The sequence below is a fragment of the Microcaecilia unicolor genome, chromosome 1 (genome assembly GCF_901765095.1).
Source record: "Microcaecilia unicolor chromosome 1, aMicUni1.1, whole genome shotgun sequence".
Classification (NCBI taxonomy): domain Eukaryota; kingdom Metazoa; phylum Chordata; class Amphibia; order Gymnophiona; family Siphonopidae; genus Microcaecilia; species Microcaecilia unicolor.
In genome coordinates this window covers 242,171,678-242,198,154 of record NC_044031.1, presented here as the reverse complement: position 1 = coordinate 242,198,154, position 26,477 = coordinate 242,171,678, and the positions used below count along the sequence as shown (strand labels likewise).

General features: G+C 40.8%; 2 protein-coding genes across 3 annotated transcripts in view; one reads left to right on the top strand and one right to left on the bottom strand.

Moving 5' to 3' along the window:
- The window catches only part of STX17 (syntaxin 17), a 131,709-nt gene extending 112,730 nt beyond the window's left edge, over positions 1-18,979 (top strand). For both annotated transcript variants that reach the window (XM_030205141.1, XM_030205145.1), the window contains 2 exons: positions 17,587-17,673; positions 18,273-18,979. In XM_030205141.1, coding sequence (XP_030061001.1) covers positions 17,587-17,673; positions 18,273-18,503 — 318 coding nt within the window. In that variant the 3' untranslated portion in view covers positions 18,504-18,979. The remainder of the gene's footprint in view (positions 1-17,586; positions 17,674-18,272) is intronic.
- A 114-nt stretch (positions 18,980-19,093) lies between these two features.
- Positions 19,094-26,477, bottom strand: part of ERP44 (endoplasmic reticulum protein 44) — a 238,984-nt gene continuing 231,600 nt past the window's right edge. The window contains exon 12 of the mRNA XM_030205130.1: positions 19,094-19,798. Within this exon, the coding sequence (XP_030060990.1) occupies positions 19,694-19,798 (105 nt within the window). The 3' untranslated portion in view covers positions 19,094-19,693. The remainder of the gene's footprint in view (positions 19,799-26,477) is intronic.

Sequence of the window (26,477 nt, the reverse complement as noted above, 5' to 3'; positions counted from 1 at the left end):
ACATAACATTTCCACCTCCATGCTTGACAGTGGGGACGGTGTTCTTTGGGTCATAGGCAGCATTTCTCTTCCTCCAAACACGGCGAGTTGAGTTCATGCCAAAGAGCTCAATTTTTGTCTCATCTGACCACAGCACCTTCTCCCAATCACTCTCGGCATCATCCAGGTGTTCACTGGCAAACTTCAGACGGGCCGTCACATGTGCCTTCCGGAGCAGGGGGACCTTGCGGGCACTGCAGGATTGCAATCCGTTATGTCGTAATGTGTTACCAATGGTTTTCGTGGTGAAAGTGGTCCCAGCTGCCTTGAGATCATTGACAAGTTCCCCCCTTGTAGTTGTAGGCTGATTTCTAACCTTCCTCATGATCAAGGATACCCCACGAGGTGAGATTTTGCGTGGAGCCCCAGATCTTTGTCGATTGACAGTCATTTTGTACTTCTTCCATTTTCTTACTATGGCACCAACAGTTGTCTCCTTCTCGCCCAGCGTCTTACTGATGGTTTTGTAGCCCATTCCAGCCTTGTGCAGGTGTATGATCTTGTCCCTGACATCCTTAGACAGCTCCTTGCTCTTGGCCATTTTGTAGAGGTTAGAGTCTGACTGATTCACTGAGTCTGTGGACAGGTGTCTTTCATACAGGTGACCATTGCCGACAGCTGTCTGTCATGCAGGTAACGAGTTGATTTGGAGCATCTACCTGGTCTGTAGGGGCCAGATCTCTTACTGGTTGGTGGGGGATCAAATACTTATTTCCCTCTGCAGAATGCAAATAAATTCATATACTTTCCACAATGTGATTTTCCGGATTTAATTTGTGATGTGCTATCTCTCACTGTTACCAATAACCTACCCTTCAATTATGGGCTGCTCATGTCTTTGTCAGTGGGCAAACTTACAAAATCAGCAAGGGATCAAATACTTATTTCCCCCACTGTATATGCAAAAATAAACAAGCATTAAACAAGAATGTAGAAGGGCTCATTTTCAAAACAGAAAAATATCCAACAAGCAGCAAATTGACTTTTTTTCCTTTTGCCGAAACGTCCAAATTGTGATGTGATGTGACATGATTCTTATAGCTCACCAACTCCCAATTTTTTGTTCAAATCTGGTTGCAAAAATAAGTTGCAAAAATATGACAAAAAATGAACAGTAATATTTTTGAAATGGGTAAGTCTTCAAATATTTATGAAATTTCAAATAAATTGATGCAGTCCTGAGAGAAACCAGTATGGAACACCAAATGTAACAGCCTGATATGAAAATTAAAGTTCAAATGATTTTTTAAATATCTCACTCCAACTAAGAAAGGAAAATAGAGACAAAGAGTTTTTCTGATCTAGAAGACAAAGGAAATAATGAAAACGTAAATAATCTCACCATATAATCAGGACAAGAACCATCAAATAACCTATAAATTATGGATTCTAGCTGACACAGGAAGCCAGTGAAGCTGTAAAAGGCATAGAATTGTATGATCATATCTTTTTCTCCCCCCCCCCCCCCAAAAGAAAATCAATTTAGCAGTGGCATTCAGCAAAACTTGTAATCTAGCAAGGAAAGTGGATGAGGCAAAACAATATAAACCAATAATCTGAATGAGACAAAATCGCAAAATGTTCAACTGAAAATAGATCAAATGGTCCTCAATTGATGAAGTTTGAAAAAAATTGATTTTGTTACATGATTAATCTGTGAGACCAGGGATAAACTAATACACTCCCAACACCTTTGAAACTGTTTCAGTACTCAGTGATAGACCATTATCAGGCTTATTTTTGAAAGAGAAGGGCGCCCATCTTTCGACACAAATCGGGAGATGGGCATCCTTCTCCCAGGGTCGCCCAAATCGGCATAATCGAAAGCCAATTTTGGGCGTCCTCAACTGCTTTCCGTCGCGGGGACGACCAAAGTCATGGGGGGGTGTCGGAAGCATAGCGAAGGTGGGACTGGGGCGTGCTTAACACATGGGCGTCCTCGACCGATAATGGAAAAAAGAAGGGCGTCCCTGACGAACACTTGGCCGACTTTACTTGGTCCTTTTTTTTTTTTTTTTTACAACCAAGCCACAAAAATGTGCCCTAAATGACCAGATGACCTCCCCCTACTCCCTCAGTGGTCACTAACCCCCTCCCACTCTAAAAAAAAAAATAAAAAAAAAATATTTTTTCCAGCCTCTATGCCAGCCTTAAATATCATACCCAGCTCCATGACTGCAGTATGCAGGTCCCTGGAGCAGTTTTAGTGGGGACAGTGCACTTCAGGCAGGCGGACCCTGGCCCATCCCCCCCACCTGTTAAACTTGTGGTGGTAAATTTTGAGTTGGCTCAAAAGAAAAGTAATCCCACGCAAGTTACATCGACCCCTCACCAAGGACCAGGTGTCTAGCAGGGGGGGCAAGAAAATCATGTTTTGAGGAAACAGAAACCTTCTCTCCTGTATGATCAGTATTGCCCCCTACCATTTCAAGAACAGAGCAGGGATACAATGAGACTTCTCCAGTGGAACCCACCGCACTGACAGATGTTCAAAATAACGCTCTCTCAAGGCCTTAAGTACTGCGGCTTGGTAATACCATTGCAAGTCGGGTAATCCCACACCCCCCCTCTCCTTTGGATGTTGTAGTGTCCCCAGGGCACCCTGGGCCTCCTGTTTCCCCAGATGAAAGTATACAACATTCTATCTCCAATCCTAAATTGTCTTGCCAGGATCTTAATGGGCAGTTGCGTGAATAAAACAATTTTGGTAAAATCAGCATACGTACGGTAGCCACCTTCCCCACCAGGACAACCACAATGTTTTCAACAAATCAAGATCCTGTTGAACCTGTTGCGTGAATCTGTCATAGTTAAGATGAAATAAATCAGCCACGGTGTCTGAAATAATAATCCCCAAATATCTAAACCCTTTAGTGGCCACTTTAAACGGAAAGGACTGAAAGTCAGAGGGAGTCATGTTGAACAATAATGACCTACGCGCGGCAAGTGCCACTTAATGCGCAAAGCTGGCACGCGCCAGAAAATAAAAAATATTTTTTGGACATACATAGCGGACGCGCACAAAAAATGAAATTACCACAAGGGCTATGTGGTAGCCGGGCAGTAACTCGGAATTGCCATGCGTTGGCACGTGGCTTAGTAAAAGGGCCCCTAATAGATGTAAGAGAAATAATGGTAATCCTGAATAATGTATCTTAATGAGCTAAAAAAAAATGTAATGGTATTCTTGAGAACATTGGTAGCTAATGTTCTCCTGACTCATATGCGACTTACCTTCTCAAAAATGTTTCTTTTCTACAGGGGCCCTCTGTCTTTACCACTGGCTCTTCCTTGCCACTTTCTCCCCTTCCTAGTTTCTACCCCATTTCCCACAGAGTTTCTCAGGCATCTTTTAGTAATTTTACTTGTTTTTCCCATTTTAGGTTTGAGAAGCTTATAAGAACGTAAGTGTTGCCATACTGGGCCAGACCACAGATCCATCAAGCCCAGTATCCTGTTTCCAAAAGTGGCCAATCCAGGTCACAAGTACCTGGCAAGATCCCAGAACAGTAAAACAAATTTTATGCTGCTTATCCCAGAAGTAAGCAGTGGATTTTCCCAAGTCCATCTTAATAATGGCTTATGGACTTTTCTTTTAGGAAATTATCAAAACCTTTTTTAAAGCCTGCCATTCTCTGTCAACGAATTGCACAGTTTAATTACACATTGAGTGAAGAAATATTTTCTCTGGTTTGCTTTAAAAATAATAGTAGCTTAATTGCATGCCCCCTAGTATATTTGGAAAGAATAAACAAGCGATTCATATCTACCTGTTCCACTCCACTCAATATTTTATAGACCTCTATCATATCTTCCCTCAGCCACCTGTTCTCCAAGCTGAAGAGCCCTAGCTTCCTTAGCTTTTCCTCATAGGGAAGTTGTCCTCACCCCTTTATCATTTTCATTGCTCTAATTCTGCTATATCTTTTTTTGAAATGCAATGACCAGAATTGCACACAGTATTTCAGGTGCGGTTGCACCATGGAGAGATACAGTGGCATTGTAACATTCTAATTTTTGTTTTATTTATTTATTGCATTTGTATCCCACATTTCCCACCTCTTTGCAGGCTCAATGTGGTTTACAGTACAACATGGATGGTGAAAATATATTAGAAAATATACATTTAGTGTAACATTCTTTTCCTAGTAATTCTTAACATTTGTGTTCTTAGCTGCTGCTGCACAATGATCAGAGAGTTTCAATGTTTCATCAATGCTGATACCTAGATCCTTTTTCTGGGCAGTGAATCCTAATGTGCAACTTTGCATTATGTAGCTGTAGTTTGGCTTCCTCTTGCTCACATTAAACGTCGTCTGCCATTTGGATAGCCAGTCTTGTAAGGTCCTCTTGCAATTTTTCACAATCCTCTTGTGGTTTAACAACTTTGAACAGTTGTGTGTCATCAGCTAATTTAATTACCTCACTAGTTATTCCCATCTCTAGATTAGACTATTTATAAATATGTTAAATAGCAGCAATTCCAGCACTGGTCTTACTTCCCAACTACGGGAATTGCCGTCCAAGCACCATTTTGTTTTCATTACATTCTCTTTCCATAGAGGGATCTTTTGCATTTATCCTATACATTTTTTAAATTCTGTAATCGTTTTTTCCTCTGTCTTCTCCCCTGGAACTGCATTCTAGGCATCCACCACCCTCTCTGTGAAAAAAATACTTTGTGATGTTACTCCTAAGTCAACCCCCCTACATTTCAAATATTTAAATCTGTGTATCATATTTAAAATCTTTTCTTGGATTGTAGGGGGAATTTCTTTCCCCCTTAAACGGAAGAAAATTCTACACAGTCTTCATAGAAAAGAAGCTACAGGAGCTACGCTTCAAGAAACTCACCTGATTAACATAAACTAGGGACTTAGTGGGTTGGCAGTTATGTGGATGCCCAAGTTCAGGAGAAAAAGCAGGCATTGTTATCTTGTTTCATAAATCCTTACAGGTTAAAAAACAGACCACTGTGGTTGACCTGTAGGGCCAATATGTAATCGCTCAGTTTATTGTGAATAGGATGCCTTTGCTTCTGTGTAATGTCTAGGCTCCAAATGTTTACAATGAATTTTTTTTCAATACTTAAATCTCCTTAGTAACATTCTATACATCACACTGCAATGGTGATTGGGGATGGGGACTTTAAAATAGTGGCAGATCCAGAAACGGACAAAACCTATAACCCTTGTAAAGAATGACAGGATGTTACAAGGGCGATTCCTCTTATGTACAACTTTGGATGTCATAGATGTCTAGCACACTCTTCATCTTGGAGTCCAATACTTTACACATCTGTCACGGGCTCATATGACCCATTCTAGGATTGATTATCTTTTAATAGACCAAGACTCATTTTCTTCTGTGACGAGAGCCTCTATCGACTCATTTGCAATATCTGATCATGCACCTGTATGGGTAGAGTTGGAAGGGATAGATCTTGGTTTCCCTTTAGACTTATTTACTGATTCCAAATTCTTGGAATATTTATGTACGAAATGGGATGATTATAAATATGTTTTCTGTTCTCGTGTTTCGGATGCTACCCTTTACTGGGGTGTGGCTAAAGCTATATTAAGGGATGAAATCATAGCATACAGCAGCTCCAAGAACAAAATGTAGGGATCAAGCTATCCTGCAACTGGAATGTCAGCTGATTCGTTTACGTCAACACTGTTGTGTCACGTCTACGCCGCCTTTTGGAGCTCAGCTCCTGGTGACACAAGCAGCTTTAAATGAACTTATTCATCATAGGGCTTAAGAAGTTGGCTATTTATTACCAGTACCAACTGTATAAACTAGGACATACTATTGGCAAATTATTGGCTCACTTGGCTAACCCTAGGGCCTCATCTTCTAGAGTTGTGACTCTTAAGGATTCAACTGGAACCTTAATCAATACAGATAGAGGTAAACCTTGTATTTAATGAATTTTATCAGCAGCTCTACAGTGCTGAGACCTCAGAAGGTTTAGACGCTGACACCTATTTTGAAAGTATTGACTTACCTAGTGTTACTATGGCTCAGGCTACCAAATTGAATCACCCAATTGAGGAAGAGAAGGTGAAATGGGCTGTTCAAAAGTGTCCTTTATAAAGCGCCAGGCCCAAATAGCTACAGGGCAGAGTTTTACAAATTATTACCTTCAGACATAGCTCAGCCCCTTACTGCCATGTTTAATAAAAAAAATCATCTCTGATAAATGACTACCTATGTTACTGGAGGCTTTGCGGATAGTGGTCTTTCCTAATCTCGACCACACTCTCCTGGGATCATATAGGCCCACATCTCTGATTTGTTATGATGTCAAACTTCTTGCGATGGTGTTGTCCAATCATTTAGCCCAAATTTTACCCTCTGTCATAGCTGAGCCGCAGGTAGGGTTTATTTGAGAATGTCACACAATTAAAAATATCTAGCAAATTGTAGCTCCCCTTGAGGTTGTTACAAATCCCATTCCTCCTTATCAGCTTTGATGCAGAAAAAGCATTTAATAGGGTTTGCTGGGGATTTATGTTTAAGGTGCTTTGTAAATATAGTATGGGGACACTGTTCAGGCTCTCTATTATGCCCCCACTGCTATGATGTCTGTTAATGGTATCACATCAGACCCATTTCCTATATTTTGGGGTACTAGGCAGGGCTGCCCTTTCTCTCCGTTACTTTTTGCACTGACTCTGGATCCACTTATAGGTGAGATTCTTGCCAATCCTGAAATCACTGGTATTAAGATTGGTCACTCTGAGTTCAGAACCTCAGCCATTGCAGATGATTTACTGATACATTTGTCTAATCCCATAGCCTCCCTTCCAGTATTACTAGAGAGTTTTGGGGAGTTTGGTGCATTTTGGGGTTTCAAACTTAATATGGACAAATCTGGATGTGTCCATTTCTAGATCTCTCCAGGAGGGCTGGGTAGGAGACTTCCCACTAAGGTGGGGTGAGGGGGGCTTTAAATATCTTGGCATCTTTCTGCCTGCAAACCCTAGGACCCTCTATACTACTAATATCCCTGCCCTTTTACAGTATACTAAACAATTAACTACTTATTTCTATAGTGCTGCTAGACGTACGCAGCGCTGTACACTTGAACATGAAGAGACAGTCCCTGCTTGACAGAGCTTTCAATCTAATCAGGACAAACAGAACAAATAAGGGAATTACTTAAGGTGGGAATGATAAAACAGACATGGGTACTGAACAAGTGAATAGGGGTTAGGAGTTAAAAGCAGTCTCAAAAAGGTGGGCTTTTAGTCTAGATTTGAAGATGGCCAGAGATGGAGCTTGACATACTGGCTCAGGAAGTCTATTCCAGGCGTGTAGTGCAGCAAGATAAAAGGAACAGAGTCTGGAGTTGGCAGTGGAGGAGAAGGGTACAGATAAGAGAGATTTATCCAATGAACAGAGTTCTCAGGGAGGAGTACTAAGAGTGGAGAAGTGCTGAGGAGCTACAGAGTGAATGCACTTGTAAGTCAATAAGTGGAGTTTGAACTGTATGCAGAAACAGATAGGGAGCCAATGAAGTGACTTGAGAGGGCTAATATGTGCATAGCGACACTGGTGGAATGTAAGTCGTGCAGCAGAATTTTGAACAGATTGAAGGGGAGAGAGATGGATTAATTGGAGACCTGTGAGAAGCAAGTTGCAATAGTCTAAGCAAAAGGTGGTAAGAGTTTTGGTAGTGTGCTCAGAAAGGAAGGGATGAATTTTGGTAATATTATAGAAAAAGAAACGACAGGTTTTAGCAATCTGTTGGATATGTGCAGAGAGAAAGGAGTCAAAGAATTAACTATATGGAATACTTTGCCATTATCACTATATGGCCGCATTAGTCTTTTCTGCATGATTGTCTTTCCCAGGTGGCTCTATGTCCTCTGGCATCTCCCTCTGAAGGTGACAAAGCATGATCTACAGATATTGCATTGAGAAATTCCAAAGTTTTGTTGGAAAGGAAAAAGCCTCAAATTTAACTGGAATTTTTACTTGATTGCTGGACCGGGGGGGGGGGGGGGGGGGGGGGGGGGGGGGATGGTTGGGGTTTCCTAATATATAGAGATACACCCTTGCATGTCTCTTAAGGCATCTTGGTGATTGGGTGTGGGGATCAGAGGACTCTACTCCCTGGCACATAGAAAAGGACCTTTTTCTTCCCTATCACCCCTACTCATTTCTCCATGCCCCACAAGGTAACTTTCCCCAGGAACTTAAACATCATGTACTTTCCATTACATTCATTCCCACTATTCCAGGACGAGTGGGTAGTTATGTCCATCGATCAGCAGGTGGAGATAGAAAATACAGAACTGAACACCACTACATAGCTCCCTGCTAGCAGCTCAGCTCCTCAGTATCTTCTATCTCCAGCAGGTGGATGGACAGACTTCCTCTGTTCTGAGGCCTTGCAGGATACTGGGCTAGATGGACTACTGGTCTGACCCAGTCTGACCAGTAGGTGTATTTGTGTCAGATAAACAAGATAGTCATAACCAAGGATAATTATAAAGAGGATGATTTGTGCCTAAGTGGTCCTAAGACTCTTTGTAACACTGGGAATAAGGGTCAGACAGGGAGCATGTTCTGGAAATATGTTAGAATTTATTGGTAATAGAAAAATATATAGGTATATTGGTTTGGCAAAGCAATAGGCAAAACTTAGCACAATAATGAGGTACAAAGCAGTACAGCTAATAGTTATTCCTGATTCAGAGTAGCCAAGTGGTTAGTGCAGTGGACTTTGATCCTGAGGAACTGGGTTCGATTCCCATTGCAGCTTCTTGTGACTGAGCAAGTCGCTTAACCCTCCATTGCCCCAGTTACAAAATAAGTAACTGTATATAATATGTAATCTGCTTTGATTGTAACCACAGAAAGGCAGTATATCAAGTCCCATTCCCTAGTACTCCTTAACAGATAAATACAACAGTACCTGAAGAACCACATTCCAAAGGTCCTGAATCACACATGCTTACTATTTAACCCTGGACCTTAGTGAGGAAACCATTATCCTCACCCAAGTTGTGGGACACACATGGAAGCGTCCTTAACTCCCTCAGTGTGGCAAGTCTTACCTCTCCCTCCTGGACTCTGGGCTATTTCACAGCTGGCTAGTATGCCCTGCCCCACAGCATCTCAGTCTGTGTTTTTGGTGGAAGGCTGCCTCAGCAATGATGCTGGAATTCTGGAAGCATGCCCTTCTCATGAACTTAGTGCAACTGGAATGCTATACAGTACTAGTTGTTTACTAAATATGGCATAAGAATGTAGTTCAGGTACATTTATGAGCACTGAATGCTCAGGCATTCAGTTACTAATGAATTACATCTTGGATGGCAGAGTAGCTCTCATCAGTGAAAAGTGTCTGAGAGTCTCTTTGGTCTCACATCTCTGCTCAGCTCTTTGCACAGCTTGGCATAGCTTAGGAAGCTTAGACTAAAGAGTCTTTCTCTAGCCTTACATCTCTGTGAAGGATGGCATGCTCTGGCTTAGCTTCCCATAGCCCCCAAACCCTTCTAGTTGAAGTCAGTTTTATTATATGTTTAGCAAAGTAACAAAAAATAATATCTGTAAACATCATTAAAATGAACACCAGACAGCACACCTACCCTTCCAGCCCCTCCCTTCCCATCCCAGTGTACATGATTTAACATAGATATAATGTTGCACACACTTCTGTGCACACTTTCAAACTACTCTGGTGAGTGACCAACATTCTCAGTAACTCATCTAGCTGTCCCGACTTCTCGGTAATAATACATTCATATTTAATACTTCAGACAAAATGTATTCCAACAAAACACAACATTTAGCTACGAGGCATATTTCCAGCATTTTGTAATGGATTGTAATGCTACTGCTATCATCATGGTAAACATTCATAAGAATATAAGAGTAGCCATACTGGGTCAGACTGATGGTCCTCCAGCCCAGCATCCTGTTTTCCAAACAGTGGCCAAGCCAGGTCACAAGTACCTGGCAGAAACCCAAATCATGGCAACACTCCATACCACAATTCACAGTGCAAGCAGTTGCTTCCACGAGAATAGTATGGGATTTGTGTTACAAGACGTATGAGGAGAGACTTGTTGACCTGAACATGTATACCCTGGAGGAAAGGAGAAACGGGTGATATGATACAGACGTTCAAATATTTGAAAGGTATTAATCCGCAAACGAACCTTTTCCGGAGAGGGGAAGGCGGTAGAACAAGAGGACATGAACTGAGATTGAACGGGGGCAGACTCAAGAAAAATGTCAGGAAGTATTTCTTCACAGAGAGAGTGGTGGATGCTTGGAATGCCCTCCCACGGGAGGTGGTGGAAATGAAAACGGTACCGGAATTCAAACATGCGTGGGATAAACATAAAGGAATTCTGTTCAGAAGGAATGGATCCTCAGGAGCTTAGCTGAGATTGCGGGGCAGAGCCAGTGGCGGGAGGCGGGGATAGTGCTGGGCAGACTTACATGGTCTGTGCCGGGGCTGGTGGTTGGGAGGCGGGGAAAATGCTGAGCAGACTTATACAGTCTGTGCCAGAGCTGGTGGTGGGAGGTGGGGCTAGTGGTTGGGAGGCGGGGATAGTGCTGGGCAGACTTGTACAGTCTGTGCCCTGAAGAGGACAGGTACAAATCAAGATAGGGTATACACAAAAAGTAGCACATATGAGTTTATCTTGTTGGGCAGACTGGATGGACCATGCAGGTCTTTTTCTGCCGTCATCTACTATGTTACTATGTTTTCCTCATACGAGAGGAGTTCCATCCCCTTGATCATTTTGGTCACTCTTTTTTGAACCTTTTCTAATTCCGCTACATCGTTTTTGAGATACGGCGACCAGAACTGAATGCAATACTCAAGGTGCGGATGCACCATAGAGTGATACAAAGGCATTTGTTTTCGGTCTTATTTACCATCCCTTTCCTAATAATTCCTAGCAACCTATTTTCTTTTTTGGCTGCTGCCGCCGCCGCCGCACACTGAGCAGAAGATTTCAGCGTATTATCTACGCCGACCCCCAGATCATTTTCTTGAGAGCCGATCCCCCAAGGTGGACCCTAGCATCAGGTAACTGATTCGGATTATTCTTTCCAGTGTGCATCACCTTCCAAATGAGACCACCAGTTTTGAAATTGGTGCAGGTTTGCAAGTTTTAGTATTTTTGAGGCAGGATGAGCATTTTTTTTTAGTAACTTAAAGGGCCCTTTTAATAAGCGGTAGTAAGCCCTCTGCGGGCTTACTACATGCCAATCTGGAGCTACCGCCAGCCCAACTTGTGCACTCGCACTATTCCCCCTCCCCCAACACGCGGCATTGCATTAGCAAAAATGTTCAGAAAATATTTCCACATGGCAAGAGCAATCTTACCACAAGGCAGTGTCTCTTTTCAGCCTTTTTACCTGCCGAGGGCCTGAAATTTATTTCATGGTACAGATCTTTTGCCAAACTTGGAGCAAGAAAGTTTGTATCAGTGGGCAAAAGAACAGCAAATAGTCCAAAGTACCAACTGCCACAGTACAAGACCAACATTGATTCATTAGTTGAGGATTGAACAGCATGCAGTATAGCTAAAAACAGCCTTACAGTTTTCACAACTTACTTCAGAAATGCAGCCCTAGTAAAAAAAAAAAAATGTTGTCTTGGATCTTGCAATCCATTGGATTCTAGGAAGTTCACTATCCTATCCTTCAGCAGCATTCTATCCTCTATTTTTCCAACCACTAAAGTGAGACTTACTGACTTTTGTTTTCCACTTCTTCCCCATCCCTGCTTCTGTGAAGAGCCAATTGTCAATAAGATACTTAGGAGGATGGGGCAGTATTTGGAATTATGAGCTCAATCTTTCTGTAGCAGGAAAAAAAAAGGATCCATTGTGAGATATTCAGACAACAGTGGTTAAGATCACTCATTAGCAACAAAAAGGAAAGATGAAAAAGAACAGAAAAAATGTTTCCTCATTGGAGCATTCAGGTGCTTCCTGGATATGGATGATGAATTGTAAGTGGCAGTGATGAGGGTTTGAAGCATGGAACAGTGCTCTCTAATCAGATTCACAGCTTCTGTGTCCTTTGCTGGAGAGTTCCTTAGCCCGTGTATGCAGAAGTTCAATAAACACAGACTAGTGTGATAATGGGAGCCTCCCAGATCTGATAACTTCACATCCTCCTTCTTAGAAATAGGAAGTACAGTAAGCGGAGATTCCCCACATAAAGCATTTAAATGTCCTTAAGGAGCTGGTGGGGAGGCACTGCCTTTACCTACTCTGGGGGTATCTAAGCATTTGAAGAGACCAAATACAAGTTCTGGCTTCTCCTCCTTCATGCAACTTAAATGACATGGCAAAAGTCAGCATCTGAATGAAAGCAGGATGAGAAAGGCCCTCTGGTGAAATCCTATTTGTTGTCTGTGGTGGAGAGGAATCAACTTAAGGTCCAAATAGTCAGACTTAGAGGACAGATCCCAGTATGCCTTAGATCAGTGGTTCCCAAATTTGGTCCTGGTGGCACCCCAGCCAGTCAGGCTTTTAGGATATCCAAAATGAATATTCATGAGAGAAATTTTCATGCAGTGGAGGCAGTGCATGCAAATCTCTCATGAATATTTATTGTGGATATCCTGAAAATCTGCTTGGCTGGGGTTTCTCCAGGATCAGCTTTGGGCACCATTGCCTTAGATTCTTATTCAGAAACCTGAGGAAGTACTGCTCTGGCAGTTTCATTCTTGAGGGGCTACAAAATGTGGCAGCCTGTTTTCTCTGCTCTGCAAAATGATTTGACCATGTTACTTCACTATTCTTACGACTTTATTGGTTGCCCTTTCCATACAGTCTTTTTCAAGATCATCTGCTTGGCCCAACAAGCTTATCACAAGTCTCCTTCACTCACCATTCCATCTACATTACTGAGGGCCCTTGACTTGCATTGTTTTGGCTGCCCCTAAGACAGCTCGTTCAGAATCCACCAGACAGTCTGCATTTTACTTTCTAGGTCCAAAACATTGGGACGATTTATCCCCCACTATTAGAACAGAACCCACATTTAAGACACTACTCAAAACTTTGTTTCAGTTGAGCCTTCGGACCCCAGCATTAGAGGGAATCGCTTCGGTTGAATTACCTGTTTTTGTTGTATTTGTTATTGTTATGACTGCAGCTTTCCTATCATTTTTGGAGTTCTTGTCTGTGCTTAATTTTATATATCTTTTGTTTACTGTAAACTGCCCTGCATGCAGAAAAGGTAGTATATCAAATTTTAATAAACATAAACAACATAATGAAAGTGCTGTGACGTCAGAACAGTGTTGAAATGCAGAGAAGCTTTCCTCTCCAATACTGAATGATTTATACTCGGTGCAGGCAGCACCATTACGGAAAGGCAGTGAGGTATTAGCACTGGAACCAATTTACCCAGTGCTGCATCATTAGTGCCACAGTTGGAGTCCAGGGGCAGGTGCTAACATTTTGACTGAGATATGGCATCAAGGATCCTGAGGACCAGCTCCTGCATGTAGGTTGCTGATGCTAGTAGTGGGGAGCACGCTGGAACCTGATGTGATTTTTGCGTGATGGAGACTTAGCTTAGTACCTGTTTCTGCTGCTTTGGAGCAGGAATAGTTGTAGTTCTTATGGCTAAGCTGTTGGACCCTTTGTGGTTGACCTCAAGGCACAGAATCCTACTTCTTTGCTGTGGAAGATGACTAGGATGGCTCTCTGCTCCTGGACCCCTTCTGATCTTTTAGCTGTGGGGGCCTACATAATTTGGTCAGTGAGCCACTCAGTAGACAGTGTGGCTCCCTGGTCTTTTACATAGTAGATTACAGCTGACAAAAACTTGTATGGACTATCCAGTATGATGGTAATGGGACATCTGACTGCAGATAAACCAAAAAAAATTGATCAACTTAAGTCTTTGTAACCTGATAGCCTTAAGCAACATCTTGGTACAAATGCTGTATCTACAGCTATGTATGGTCTTGACAGAGGCCATGTGCAGTGCTCGTGGGCCATCTCTTGAAGTCCCTAGTCTGCTTCTGTGCCATTTGCTTGAGGCGAGTAATTAAAACATATTCCCCCAAATTTAGGCCAGCACCGAACCATTCTAGATAGCACTGAAAAATAAAAGATGAAGCACATGTAATAGTGGTGGGGGGAATTTAGAAAGTACCACAAAAAAGACCGCCCCAGCCTGAACCTCCACCATCATGAATCACCCCCACAAGTCAAGGTCCCTCCCCCAAGTATAGAATCCTCCACTAGTCCCTCCCCCCAGGCCTATCTTAACAAATGACTGGTGGATTCAGGCAGGGTCTTAAAGTTCATGTTTCCACATAAGGCACTGATGCTCCTGGAATGGTAAAATAACATGCTTTTGCATATTGTACATCTCATAACTATATACCACAGGCACAGCAACCTGCTTTAATGCCCTTTTAATGTGTTAAGGGAGCAAAGAGCCTGGATTAGTGTCCTAACATAGCTTGATAAGTACCCACTAAATCTTATCCCAATTCTGTTAAACTTAGTCTCATAAAAAAATGATTTGATATCACAGTCACACTTGCGCACGCACACACTTATCTACCAGTACCCCACATGGCTCTAGTATGTCCAGCAACTACCACTTCTTTCTGGAAAGTACATGGATTTTAAATTGTGCCTTTTCCCCATTAACTTAAGATAGGGGTTCTCAAGCCAGTCCTTGGCATACACCTCAACAGTCAAGTTTTCAGGATACCCACAATGAATACACGAGATAAATTTGCATGTACTAACTCTATTTTAGTTTATTGAGAACCTCTGACAAGATATATTTCACTGGTTCAGTTTCTGACTAGAATTCTTTAATGCCAACTATTTGATTTTTTGACAGGAATGGTAATTTTAATTTGAGCAGTTGGTTCTTGCATATGCTGCTAGTGCTATCAAATATAAATTGTGTTGTAGCAAATACATATTCAGCAGAGTGGGTCTAGAAGGCAAGCATAATTTCCTGACTACATACATTGATAACAGTTTGTGTTTTAGTATCAGGTAAATAAAAGTAAATGGAATTGGCTAGCCCTGTGGCTAAGGTAGCAATTGCTGCGCACTGCTATATGGAAGGGCAGTTTAATTCCCACCTTAAGTCTTCTGCTTCCTGTTCAGCTGCAGCAGAAGACTGTCTTCTGGAAGAGAGAAACCAGATACCCAAATGCAGTGACCATACCAGTAGGATTCCAAACTAGATACCTTAGAGGAATTAACCCCCCCCCCTCCCCCCAGAAAAAGGGGAACATCCCTGGATAGATAAATGCAAAGACTTATGGTGCCATATGCCAATCCTGGTTCTGACTGAGCTGGAAGTACAATGTAGTGGTAGGTAACTCAGGACTGCCAAGAGACAAAGTTGGCCTGGAGCAAACAATCTGAAGGACCCTGGCCCCTGCCATCTCTGTCCCTGCATAGAGGCTGGTATCTTTTACCCCCCCCCATGGTCCGGTATTACAGTCATCCTTTCCAACTCCCCTTCAGCGGTTCTCCATCATTGCTGTGGATTGCTGGCGGCATCAATAAAGAGAGCTGGCTCTGGAAGCATTTCCTCTGCTGTCTCACCTATCTGGACATAGGAAGTTGTGTTAGAGGAAGCAGGAACCAGCAGAGGGAATGCTTCCGGGCCTAGAGGCAGCTTGCTTTCCTTATTGACAGTGCCTGCAAAAATAGAGGACTTCTGAAGGGGAAGAGCAACAGTGATATTGGACTGCATTGGGTCTATTTAGATTTTTATGGCTGGGGACAGACCTGGGGAACCCAGGCCCAGCAAGATTTTATCTAGCTGGATGCAGATTCAGGCCTACACCAGTTCAACTATTTGCTGGAGATTAAGAAATGCTAAGGTTCATTAGAAAGAGTTGCACAGGTACAGAAATTTCACCCATTCTCCCCCCCCCCCCCCCCCAATCCATTCTATCCTCATCGGAGTGGATGCTAGTAGTTGCTTGCAGCCCTCTGTTTCTTCCCAACTTCTTGAGTTACTCTGTGGGATCTTTGACTTCTCCACACACATGGATTCTCTTTGGACTCGCTTCCCAACTTCAACAGCTACCTGCATTTTTTTTTTTTTGATGGAATTCACTATTCAATCAATGAAAGTTCCAAACCTCAGGCTGGTTTTCCAGCTGTCTTTCTCCATAAGTTTCAAGCCTCATTCTGGTAATTTCCTCTTAATGCATTCCACACCTCATGCTGGAGGAACCAGAGATTTTGACTATACTCCCGTGGGAATCCCTATGGCAACTTCTTCCTTCCCTGCAAGAATCCCGTGGGTTCCATGGGATTCCTGCAGTCCCCATGCCAGTGCAGCTCTCTAGTTCATCAGCCTTTATGCCATGATGTAACTGATATTAATTCAGTATCTCTACCTCCATCTGCTGTTGGGAAGGAAGATAATCCACTTCTCTTCATTGGTGTGACAGAATGAAAAGGAATAAAGATCTGTATTTCTTGTAAGAATATGTGAAAATCAGATGAATATTTATTTAAAGGACCATAATTACCCATTTGTCTACCTGACAGCTAATTTATTTGAACTAAAGAAAGGAAAGAAAATAACACATATAGATTTAAGAATGCAATCTATGCACATTTTTCTTCCCTGACCTAAACATACCTCTGGGATCATCTCTAAACGTGTGGACTTATTTTTAATCACATTGAAGGAGGGCAATTTTCAACAATTTATGCACATAATTTACTACTTACCTGCACAAACTGCTCTCAAAACCATCATGTTTCTAGCAGTTGAAACTAATGAAAACGTGATATTTAGCAGCAACAGGAAAACACTAGTGTGCAGTGAATATTAATAATCAGCACAAATATCCAGATGTTTTCCCCCAAAACATAAGAATCAGATGAGAAAGAGACCTCAGAACCTCCAGAGCTCTTTGCTACTACCAAATGGTGAAACTGAGCCCTGACAAAAGTAAAAAAAAAAAAAAAAAGTAAAACTCCTCTTAATTACATTGTTACTGTACATTAAATTGTTTTCAGAATTATTCAGTTATTAAACACAGTACTTACAAGGCAAAACTACATTCCACACTATTGATCTTTTTAATTGTGACATTTCCCAAATGAAATCACCAAATACATTATTGAATTATTTTAAACCAGGGCTTTATAGTAAAAGGATAGTTTTGCACATCACAGCCAGCATGAAGCACATGTGCTAAATTCTTCTTCCACCTAGTATCTTACAGAAGGTTCGATTCTTCGATATGACAGTCTGGGAGTTTAAATAAGAATGCACTTTAATAATGTAACTTGAAACAGCATGGCTTTCTGAAAAAGCTTATTTTATAATTTAATAGGCTAAATGTATTATTTTAAAAGTAATTTCATTTTTACAGCATTGTTTTATCCAGTGCTATTAGCAGCTGCAGTTAAGACTGCATGGCTACACTGCATAGCAACTGAAAGTTGCTGCAGGGTACTGATTACAAGAATTAAAATAGTGTGCATTGGCTCACTGTTGCTTCACAGCAGGAAACCTCACTCATAATTCCTTTGCATCTAGTCTCAGCAGGAGAAGATTGACAGCATTGAAGACCATGTCAACACTGCTGCTGTGAATGTTGAAGAGGGAACCAAAAACCTAGGGAAGGTAGGGATCTGCTCCTGCTGGTGAATCAATGGTACTCTGACTGCCAGCAATTTTCTGTATTAACCCAATTGATCTGCCGTCTTTAGTGCTGAGGGAACCAGCAATTAAGGAAATAAGGAAGAAATGACACATTGGGTAGTGGGGGAGAAAAAAAAATCAACCTCTGCTGTGATATTCTTTCACATCCATTCTGGCAGGAGAGAATTTTTGTTAGTAGAATGGTGTGCTGAACTTTAATCCCAACATGTTTTTGCTGGTAGTGATACCCTTTTAGTAGATAGCTAAATGATTGGTTAACTAGAATTTAATGATGGTGAGAGTAAACAGATGATACATAATTATATGTAATACTGTATTACATTTGTGGCACTAGCAATTACAGCACCCAAGAACCTGCATTTGCCAACTTAGAAATACTTGCATAATAAAAGCTTTTGATAGCTTTACATACTTGTTTAAAATATTTAATGTAAAAGCAGTCTGTATTTTTGATAGTGCATTTTTATCAAATTATCAGAATTAATAAATATATTGTATATGGGGGGAAAAACAGCATAAAAAAGCACACTTTAATGCTTTCTCAATCTTTCCCCTTACAGGCTGTGAAATACAAGTTGGCAGTCCTGCCGGTGGCAGGTGCACTCATTGGTGGAGTGGTAGGGGGTCCTATTGGCCTCCTGGCAGGCTTCAAAGTGGCAGGAATTGCAGCTGCACTTGGTGGTGGGGTGTTGGGCTTCACAGGTGGAAAATTGATACAAAAAAAGAAAGAGAAAATGATCAAGGAGTATTCTTCCAGCTGCCCAGAACTTCATAGCCAAAATGAAAAATAAACAGACTAAGGAAAGATCAGCATCTACAATTGGAGTGCCAGGCTTACTTCATTGCACTTTTCTGCTTTAAAAAAAAGACTTTTCCATTTCTGTACTAGATCATCAAATCATGCTTATAAAGAACAATGTCCTTATGTTTTTCTTTACATGCAGAGTACTTAGACTAGACCATTATGCAACCTACTGAAAATTTCTTAACATACTTTTTTAGAACCTTTTAAATTCTCAGCAATCAGAACAGAACCATTACCTTTATAGGTGTTTCACATTAAATAAGCTTCTTTGTACAGACATTGCTTTATTTACATGTACAATAAAACCATGATTTAATATTCAAAACAATACTTCTTTCCTGGCCTTGCATAAAGTCTACAAATATTTTCTGTAAAAACAAAACAAAATAAAAAAGGTATCTAAATACAGTGGGCAAAATTCATGTTTGAACAAATAAAATTCTAATAAATGATAGCTTATAAGTTTGAAACTGATTCATTGGGTTCTAGTTATTAATAGTCTTGTGTTGCACAAACGTCTGCTACTCATGTCACCTGAGGAAAAAAAACCCAGTAAAACAAACCACTATGAAACAGTTCTGTAAAACTTTAATTTATTCCCCACCCAAAGTATCCAGAATATACCCCTCTTAATTATGAGAACTATGACAATATATATCAGCCAAACTGTGCTCAATGGGATGAAGCTCGTAAGTATTTTCCCTTCATGGACTTTGCACTAATTTTCAAAATGGAAGTATGCATGTACTTTTTGTTTTGAAATTCACTACTTGGTACCAAGCACCTATGGAGAGTAACAAATAATTTGTGTTTGCTAAAATCTCCACAAAAACATCCAAAAGTGAGATCAGAAATAGAAACAGGTCTCATCTCTTTGTTGTATAATCAGAAACAGAGTGGTTTTTGTTTTTTTTTTACTATTAACACATCAGCCACGGGGCCCATTTATTTCTTTGGGCCCTGTTGCAGATAGCATGCACTAATAATTATTAGCCAAAGACCCCCACTCACAGTGACCCTCAAATCAAAAATATTTTTATAGATTGGGGGAAGAAATAAAAATAAACAATTTCATAACTTTCAGTTTATCCCCAAATAAAAAATACACAGAATTATGAAAATATAGGTTTACTTTTTCACCACACAGAAGTCAGTTGTTTGAAAGGCTTGCAATGTTTATAGCTCATCACGATGCCTTTTTAATATAGTATATCTGTATTCACTAGGTGCTAACTTCTGGAATGAACTCTCTGGTGGACTGCTTGCTATGTCTTGACTTTCCTGTAATAAAACACAAATATACATTATACAATCATTAGCTGTGCACTGATATCTTAAAATTGCCATCCACTTAAAAATCCTGAGTAACACTTTTCACGGCAAATCTAACTATACTTAATTATTTGCATACAAACTTTCTCTGGTTTGATATATGCTGAGTGGATATGTTGTTATTATGCCCTTTGTTTTACATCCAGTTTTTAAATACACAAATTATTTTTTCAAATTTGTAAAATCACTCACCCATAATTTTCTGTCGATGTACAACAAAATAAATGCAACATATATATTAAATCATATGTAAGTACATTATATATTGATTCATAATATAGTAAGGTTAATTATCTCATACTAAGAGTAATTATAACAGGCCCTTAAATTTATGTGATACATGCTAACTTACACAATTTTTCTTTAAAACATACCCCATGGGAAATATATGCATATATTTACACCTGCTCTGAGGCATATGCAAATTTGCCATTTCATTATACTGATGTATGTATTTAATAAAATACAAAAATAAGTGTAAATCCTACCCATATCATGGAAATCTTATGCATATACAGGTTGTAAGTGCATAAGTTTAGGACAATTTTATAAGTCCATTTTTACACATAAAACACTTGAGTGTAGACATATGTTTTAAAATTACCCCCCTGGGGTCCTATAAATAGCTATGATTTATATAATTTCATAAACATACATAGTAGATGGCGGAAGATAAAGACCAGTATGGTCCATCCAGTCTGCTCAACAAGATAAACTCATTATATATGGTATGAAGTGATACATCATATGTATACCTGATCTTCATTTTTCCTTGCCTTTTTGTTTTCGGGCATAGACTGTAGAAATCTGCCCGGCACTAGCCTTGCTCTAAAATTTCTGAAGTTGTTGTCATAGCCCATGAAAAGCTCCACTCCAACCCATCCCATCCAAGTCTATTCAGCCTCGATCAGGGCACAGAGCATAGAAGTCTGCCCAGCACTGGCATTCCTACCTAATCTCCCCTAAGCTTCTTTGGATCCAATCCTTCTAAACAGGATTCCTTTGTCTTTTGTTCCATGCATTCACCCTCTCAGTGAAAACAATACTTCCTGACGTTATTCTGGAGTCAGCCCCCTTTCAACTTCAATTCATGCCCTCTAGGTTTTACCACATTCCCATCTCTGGAAAAGGTTTGTTTGTGGATTAATACCTTTCAAATATTTGCATGTCTGTATCATATCACCCCTGTTTCTCCTTTCCTCCAGGGTATACAAGTCTCTCCATGTACGTCTTGCAAGATAAGGCCTCCAAAACTGAACACAATACTTCAAGTGGGGCCTCACCAATTTCTACAAGGGCATCAACACCTCTTTCTGCTGGTTATACCCCCTCTCTATGCAGTCTAGCATCCTTCTAGCCATGGCCACTGCCTTGTCACACTGTTTCGTAACCTGGAAATCTACAGACACCATCATCCCAAGGCCCCTCTCCTGAGCTGAGCTTACCAATCTCTCCCCTCCTATCTGGTATGTCTCTTTTGTATTTCTGCACTCCAAGTACATCACTCTGCACTTCTTAGCATTAAATTTCAGCCTCCAGACCCTTGACCATACTTCTAGTGTTAGGAGATCCCTTCTCATGGTTTCTACTCCCTCCATGGTATCCACTCTATTGGCTATCTTTGTGTCATCCGCAAAAAGGCAAACTTTTCCTTCTAACCCTTCAGCATTGTCTCACACAAATATATTAAAAAGAATCAGCCCCAGCGCCGACCCCTGAGGCACTCTACTACTCACCTTCCTTTCCTATTACCACCACCCTCTGCCGCCTGTCTGTCAACCAGTTTCTATTCCAGTTCACTACTTTGGGTCCTAAGTTCAGCCTTTTCATGAGCCTTCTTGTGAGGGAAGGTATCAAAGGCTTTGCTGAAATCCAAGTAGATTACATCTAGCACACGTCCTTCATCCAGTTCTTTGGTCACCCAGTCAAAGAAGTCAATGAGATTCGTTTGGCAGGATTTTCCTTTGGTAAAGCCATGTTGCCTCGGATCTTGTAACCTGTTTGCATCTAGAAAGTCAACTATCTTTTCCTTCAGCAGCAATTCAATTATTTTTTGTACCACCAATGTGAGGCTTACCGGCCTGTAGTTTCCCACTTCTTTCCTGTTTCCACTTTTGTGAAGAGGGACCACATCAGCTCGTCTCCAATCCCTCGTAACTCTTCAGTCTATACAGAACTATTAGATAAATCCTTAAGAGGTCCCACCAGGACTTCTCTGAGCTCTCTCAGTATCCTGGGACGTATCTCATCTGGCCACAAATCTTTGTCCACTTTCAGATTTTCAAGCTGTTTAGAAACGCTTTCTTCTGTGAATGGTTCAATATCCACTCCATTCCCAGATATTCCCTTGGCAACCAACCACGGTCTTTCTCCCGGTTTTTCTTCCGTGAACATCAAAGAGAAGTATTTATTTAGCACATTCACTTAAAGTAGATGCATCTAACACTTATAACAACTGAAGATGCAATAATATCAAATTTAATAATCATATATATACACATACATATACACACATCTGGAATACATGTACATTATAACTTATAGAACAGGGTTTCTTAACTAGTAGTGCCTGCAATCCAAAAGGGTTTAGAAAGTGGTCAAATGGGGTGCAGAGAAAGGTCTTGAAACCTGAGACAATTTATTGACATTTTCTGGTCAGAGGGAAAGAAGGTTATTAGGACAGTTATTAGTAGTATAACTGTATACTACTGTAATTTTAGCAACATGTTAGCAGTTGGTTCTGTTAGCTGCTACCAGCAACATATATAGCTGTCAATAAACACTAGTAGACAAGTGGTTTAGGAATGGGAGTGGAAGGTTTTCACTGATCAGTTAAAGGGGTACAGGAACCAAAAAAAGTTAAGAACCCCTGTTATAGAGTGTTAAAATACCCCTATTGATTATTAAGGGTCTGGCAAAAATATCAAAGTTGGAACACCATCTGAAATCTTGATACTCTAGTCAGAAATGCACACTTTTGGGAACCAAGTTCCATGGTCTAGGTTACTGTTTTTCATTGCAAGGTCTAGGGGTCAGTGGTGGCCTCTGTTGACCCTAGGTGTGGCTCCCTCTTAATACATATTTTTTTGTTCAGGCCTTTTCTACTGGCTTCATTGTCTCTGTTCTATTAGCAAATTCCTAGCCTTTTCTTCTTTACACACTCTGATTGACTCATTTATTGTGTCTCGCATTGATTACTGCATTACAGTCTACTGTGGTATTACTTCTTCTCAACTGCGTCAACTTCAAATTCTTCAAACCTCAGCCAACCATCTTTTATGTAACGCTAAGAGACATGACCAAGTTACCTCAATTTTAAAGCAGTTGAACTGGTTACCTATTAAATATTATCTTTGGTTTAAGGTGCCATAGAGGCATGTAAATGTCTCTAACATATCTCTCCTCCCTTTCTTCCAAAGTATACATACTGAGATTTTTAGGTCTGTCCTCATATATTTTATTCTGTAAGGGTACCAAAAATAGAACTGGTGTTGGTAATTATCTAATTTTCTATTGCACCAGATGACCTGATCGTATCTTATTTAAATACAATTTTTTTTTAATTTGCTGTGCTCAGTAACACTGTTGTGCCCTTTAAACCAAATGTTCTGGATATGGTACACAGCCGCCAAACATCATAGCATTCGCCCTTCCTTCCTTCCAAAACTCGCACCTCAGGAGACTAACTCAAAGTGCTGCAATCAAAAATATTCACTGGAGGTTTACTTATCTTAGCTGATCTCAATTGGCGAGATGCGCAGACTGTGATGCCTCCAGATCACCCGTGATCCCCAAAGTGGATTACGATGGAGTTTTAGGTTTTAACCACGATGCACTAAATAAGTGCACAGCGGTATTTTGCAGGGTTTGGAGCCTTTATAATTCTCCTTTGGGTAGGCTGGCATATATGACAGTACACTAATCCAACTTTAAACCAGTGAAGGCACGGAACAAAGTATGCATTGAATTAAAGTCAAGAATACTACAAACTGTCTTCAATTTGTGGAGAGTAGCGAGCCCAGATTTTAAAACAGATGAAATATGAGCAGAAAATTTTAATCTGGAATCGAGGATGACACCTAAATACTTAAATTGAGGTACTGGTTTAATTAGAGTACCAAAAAGTACAGAAATCATGGATGGTGGAGATGCTTGCCCATGAGACAATAGCAAACACCACTATTACAAGAAAATAACAGCTACTTTGGGACACTCCCTGATGATGTTCAGGGTCATGTGACTCTCAGCGGGGCTCAATCACACCAGAGAGAACAGTAGGGATCTAAAATTACTTCAGGATGCTCCCTAATAACACTCAGGGTCATGTGACCCACAGTGGGGCTCAATCACACCAAAGAGAACAGTAGGGCTCTGAAATTACCTGAGGAAAGGAAAAGAGAAAGCACAGTCAAATACTATAGACTACTGCCAACACACAGTGCATACAAAAAGTAAAAGTACCGCAATTGCAATGAATGCAACTACTGTTTTTTATCCCTACAACTTTATTGCTTTACAATTCAATCCACTTTACTTTTAGTCAAACTGCATTTTTGAAAATGACTATCACTAATGTAAGTGCACTTGTGAGTCATTAATCTAGCACAACTGAAAAGGTTTTCAATAGCACTAGCAGAAAGTGGACTGTTCAGTTTGATAAAAAGTTTCTTCAAATCAGACCATGTTACAATACTACCGATGTCTTCTGACTGGGTCTGCAGGTTTTAATCGAGGGAATCTCTCCAAACACTTGACTTCATATAGCAAAGAATACTTTATCATCATTATTGTCATTATCATCTGCATTAGAAGTAGTGCGAACTAATTCATCACTTACATCTTCATTTTCATCTTCATTATCATTGTCATGCTGTCCAATTACAAAGAAGGCTTTCACAAAGTTGGAATCATTGTCTGTTCTACTTTTTCATGATAGCAAACTCTGTTTGAATATCTTTGAGAACTGGTACACAAATTGTCAAATGTGCGAGAACCCTTTAGTCATAAAACCAGACTTTTTCTCTAAAGATTATCAATCCAGTGGACAGTCACCCCAAAGTGAAAATTTCCATGAGAAGACCAACAGTCTGTTTTTTTTTTTTTTGTTACATTTGTACCCCGCGCTTTCCCACTCATGGCAGGCTCAATGCGGCTTACATGGGGCAATGGAGGGTTAAGTGACTTGCCCAGAGTCACAAGGAGCTGCCTGTGCTGGGAATCGAACTCAGTTCCTCAGTTCCCCAGGACCAAAGTCCACCACCCTACCCACTAGGCCACTCCTCCACTTGTTATAGAGACATATGTTGTAGAGACATAGGTCTGTTCACAAAGAATTGCTAAAACTTCAGCTCCATCTCAGCTTTAAAGTGACCCAACTCATCACTGTTCTGTTTGGCTGGAGACCAGTAACCAATTCAACAAACACAAGCAACTCCACAGTTCTCATAGGCTATATTCACTGAACAGCAACATTTAAGATGAGATGATCCACTGTTAACATGATGAGGGTTGCAATAGCAAAATCCTGTTCCTGGTTTTGCTGTTTCATTTGGTTTACTGTGGAATCGTCATTTACATCTTGCTTCCACTGAGTAAAAGTAGTAAAAACTGGTGAAATTATTACTTCAGTAAAAGTAAAAAATGTCATCCTGTACTTCTTTACAAGTAAAAAGAACAAAACTTTTACTTAGGTGCAGTAACTAGTTACATTTACTTAGTTACTACACAACACTGAATGGAACCCTGATGCCTAGATTAAATTATAGAATAGGCTCATTGCCTTCGGGGCATCTAAATGCCCAGTTATAGAACTGCCCCCAGAGAGGACCCTGTACCACTCAATTCCTGATTACTTTCTACTACAGGCAAGCAGAAAATGAGGACCCAAACTCTTCCTTCGCAGTTGGGATCTCCAAATGTGCCAGGCCCAATGGACTGTCATGTGTTTCAAGCTACGGCTCAGAGCAAAGGTTCTATATGTTGTAATGACCTCTGCTCTGCCTGTCTGCTCTCTCTTACAGTGTTGGATGTTGTCTCCTTGGGTTCTACTCCTGCTGAGCCATGAACATGGCATTGTTGGCCTGCCCACTGATACCCAAAGTGACATCAGTCCGGTAGCATTCATGATGACCACACTGTGGCACATGCTGCAGGTGCGTGCCTAAGCAATGCACACAAGAAGGTGGATACACTCCTTAGTGTGCCTCCTATGAGGCTTCTCTGGTGCTCCTGCAGTTCCTTTTTCTCTACACAAAGTCTCTTGTCTCTACTTCTCTTTTTACTAGTTCTTTTCATGGCAGTCTCCCACATCTCGATCGTTTGGGGACACTAATATGACCATGCCCTCACTCAATCTCTCAGGTAAGAACACTGACCTACATATTTCCTACATTTCCGCAGAACCCCATATAAGTACCTTCCCAGCAAACTCTTAAGATAGGGCTCCTTAATGTTTATTCTGTGCAGTACAAATATACCCTCATTCATGACATCTTCCTCCACTCCTTTGACATCTTTTGCCTCACTGAATCTTGGCTGGCAGACTCTGATCTCTCATACTTAACAAAAGCGATGCCCTCAGCTTATTTGACATTTCACCATGCCCGGCCAACTGGTAGGGGTGGTGGCT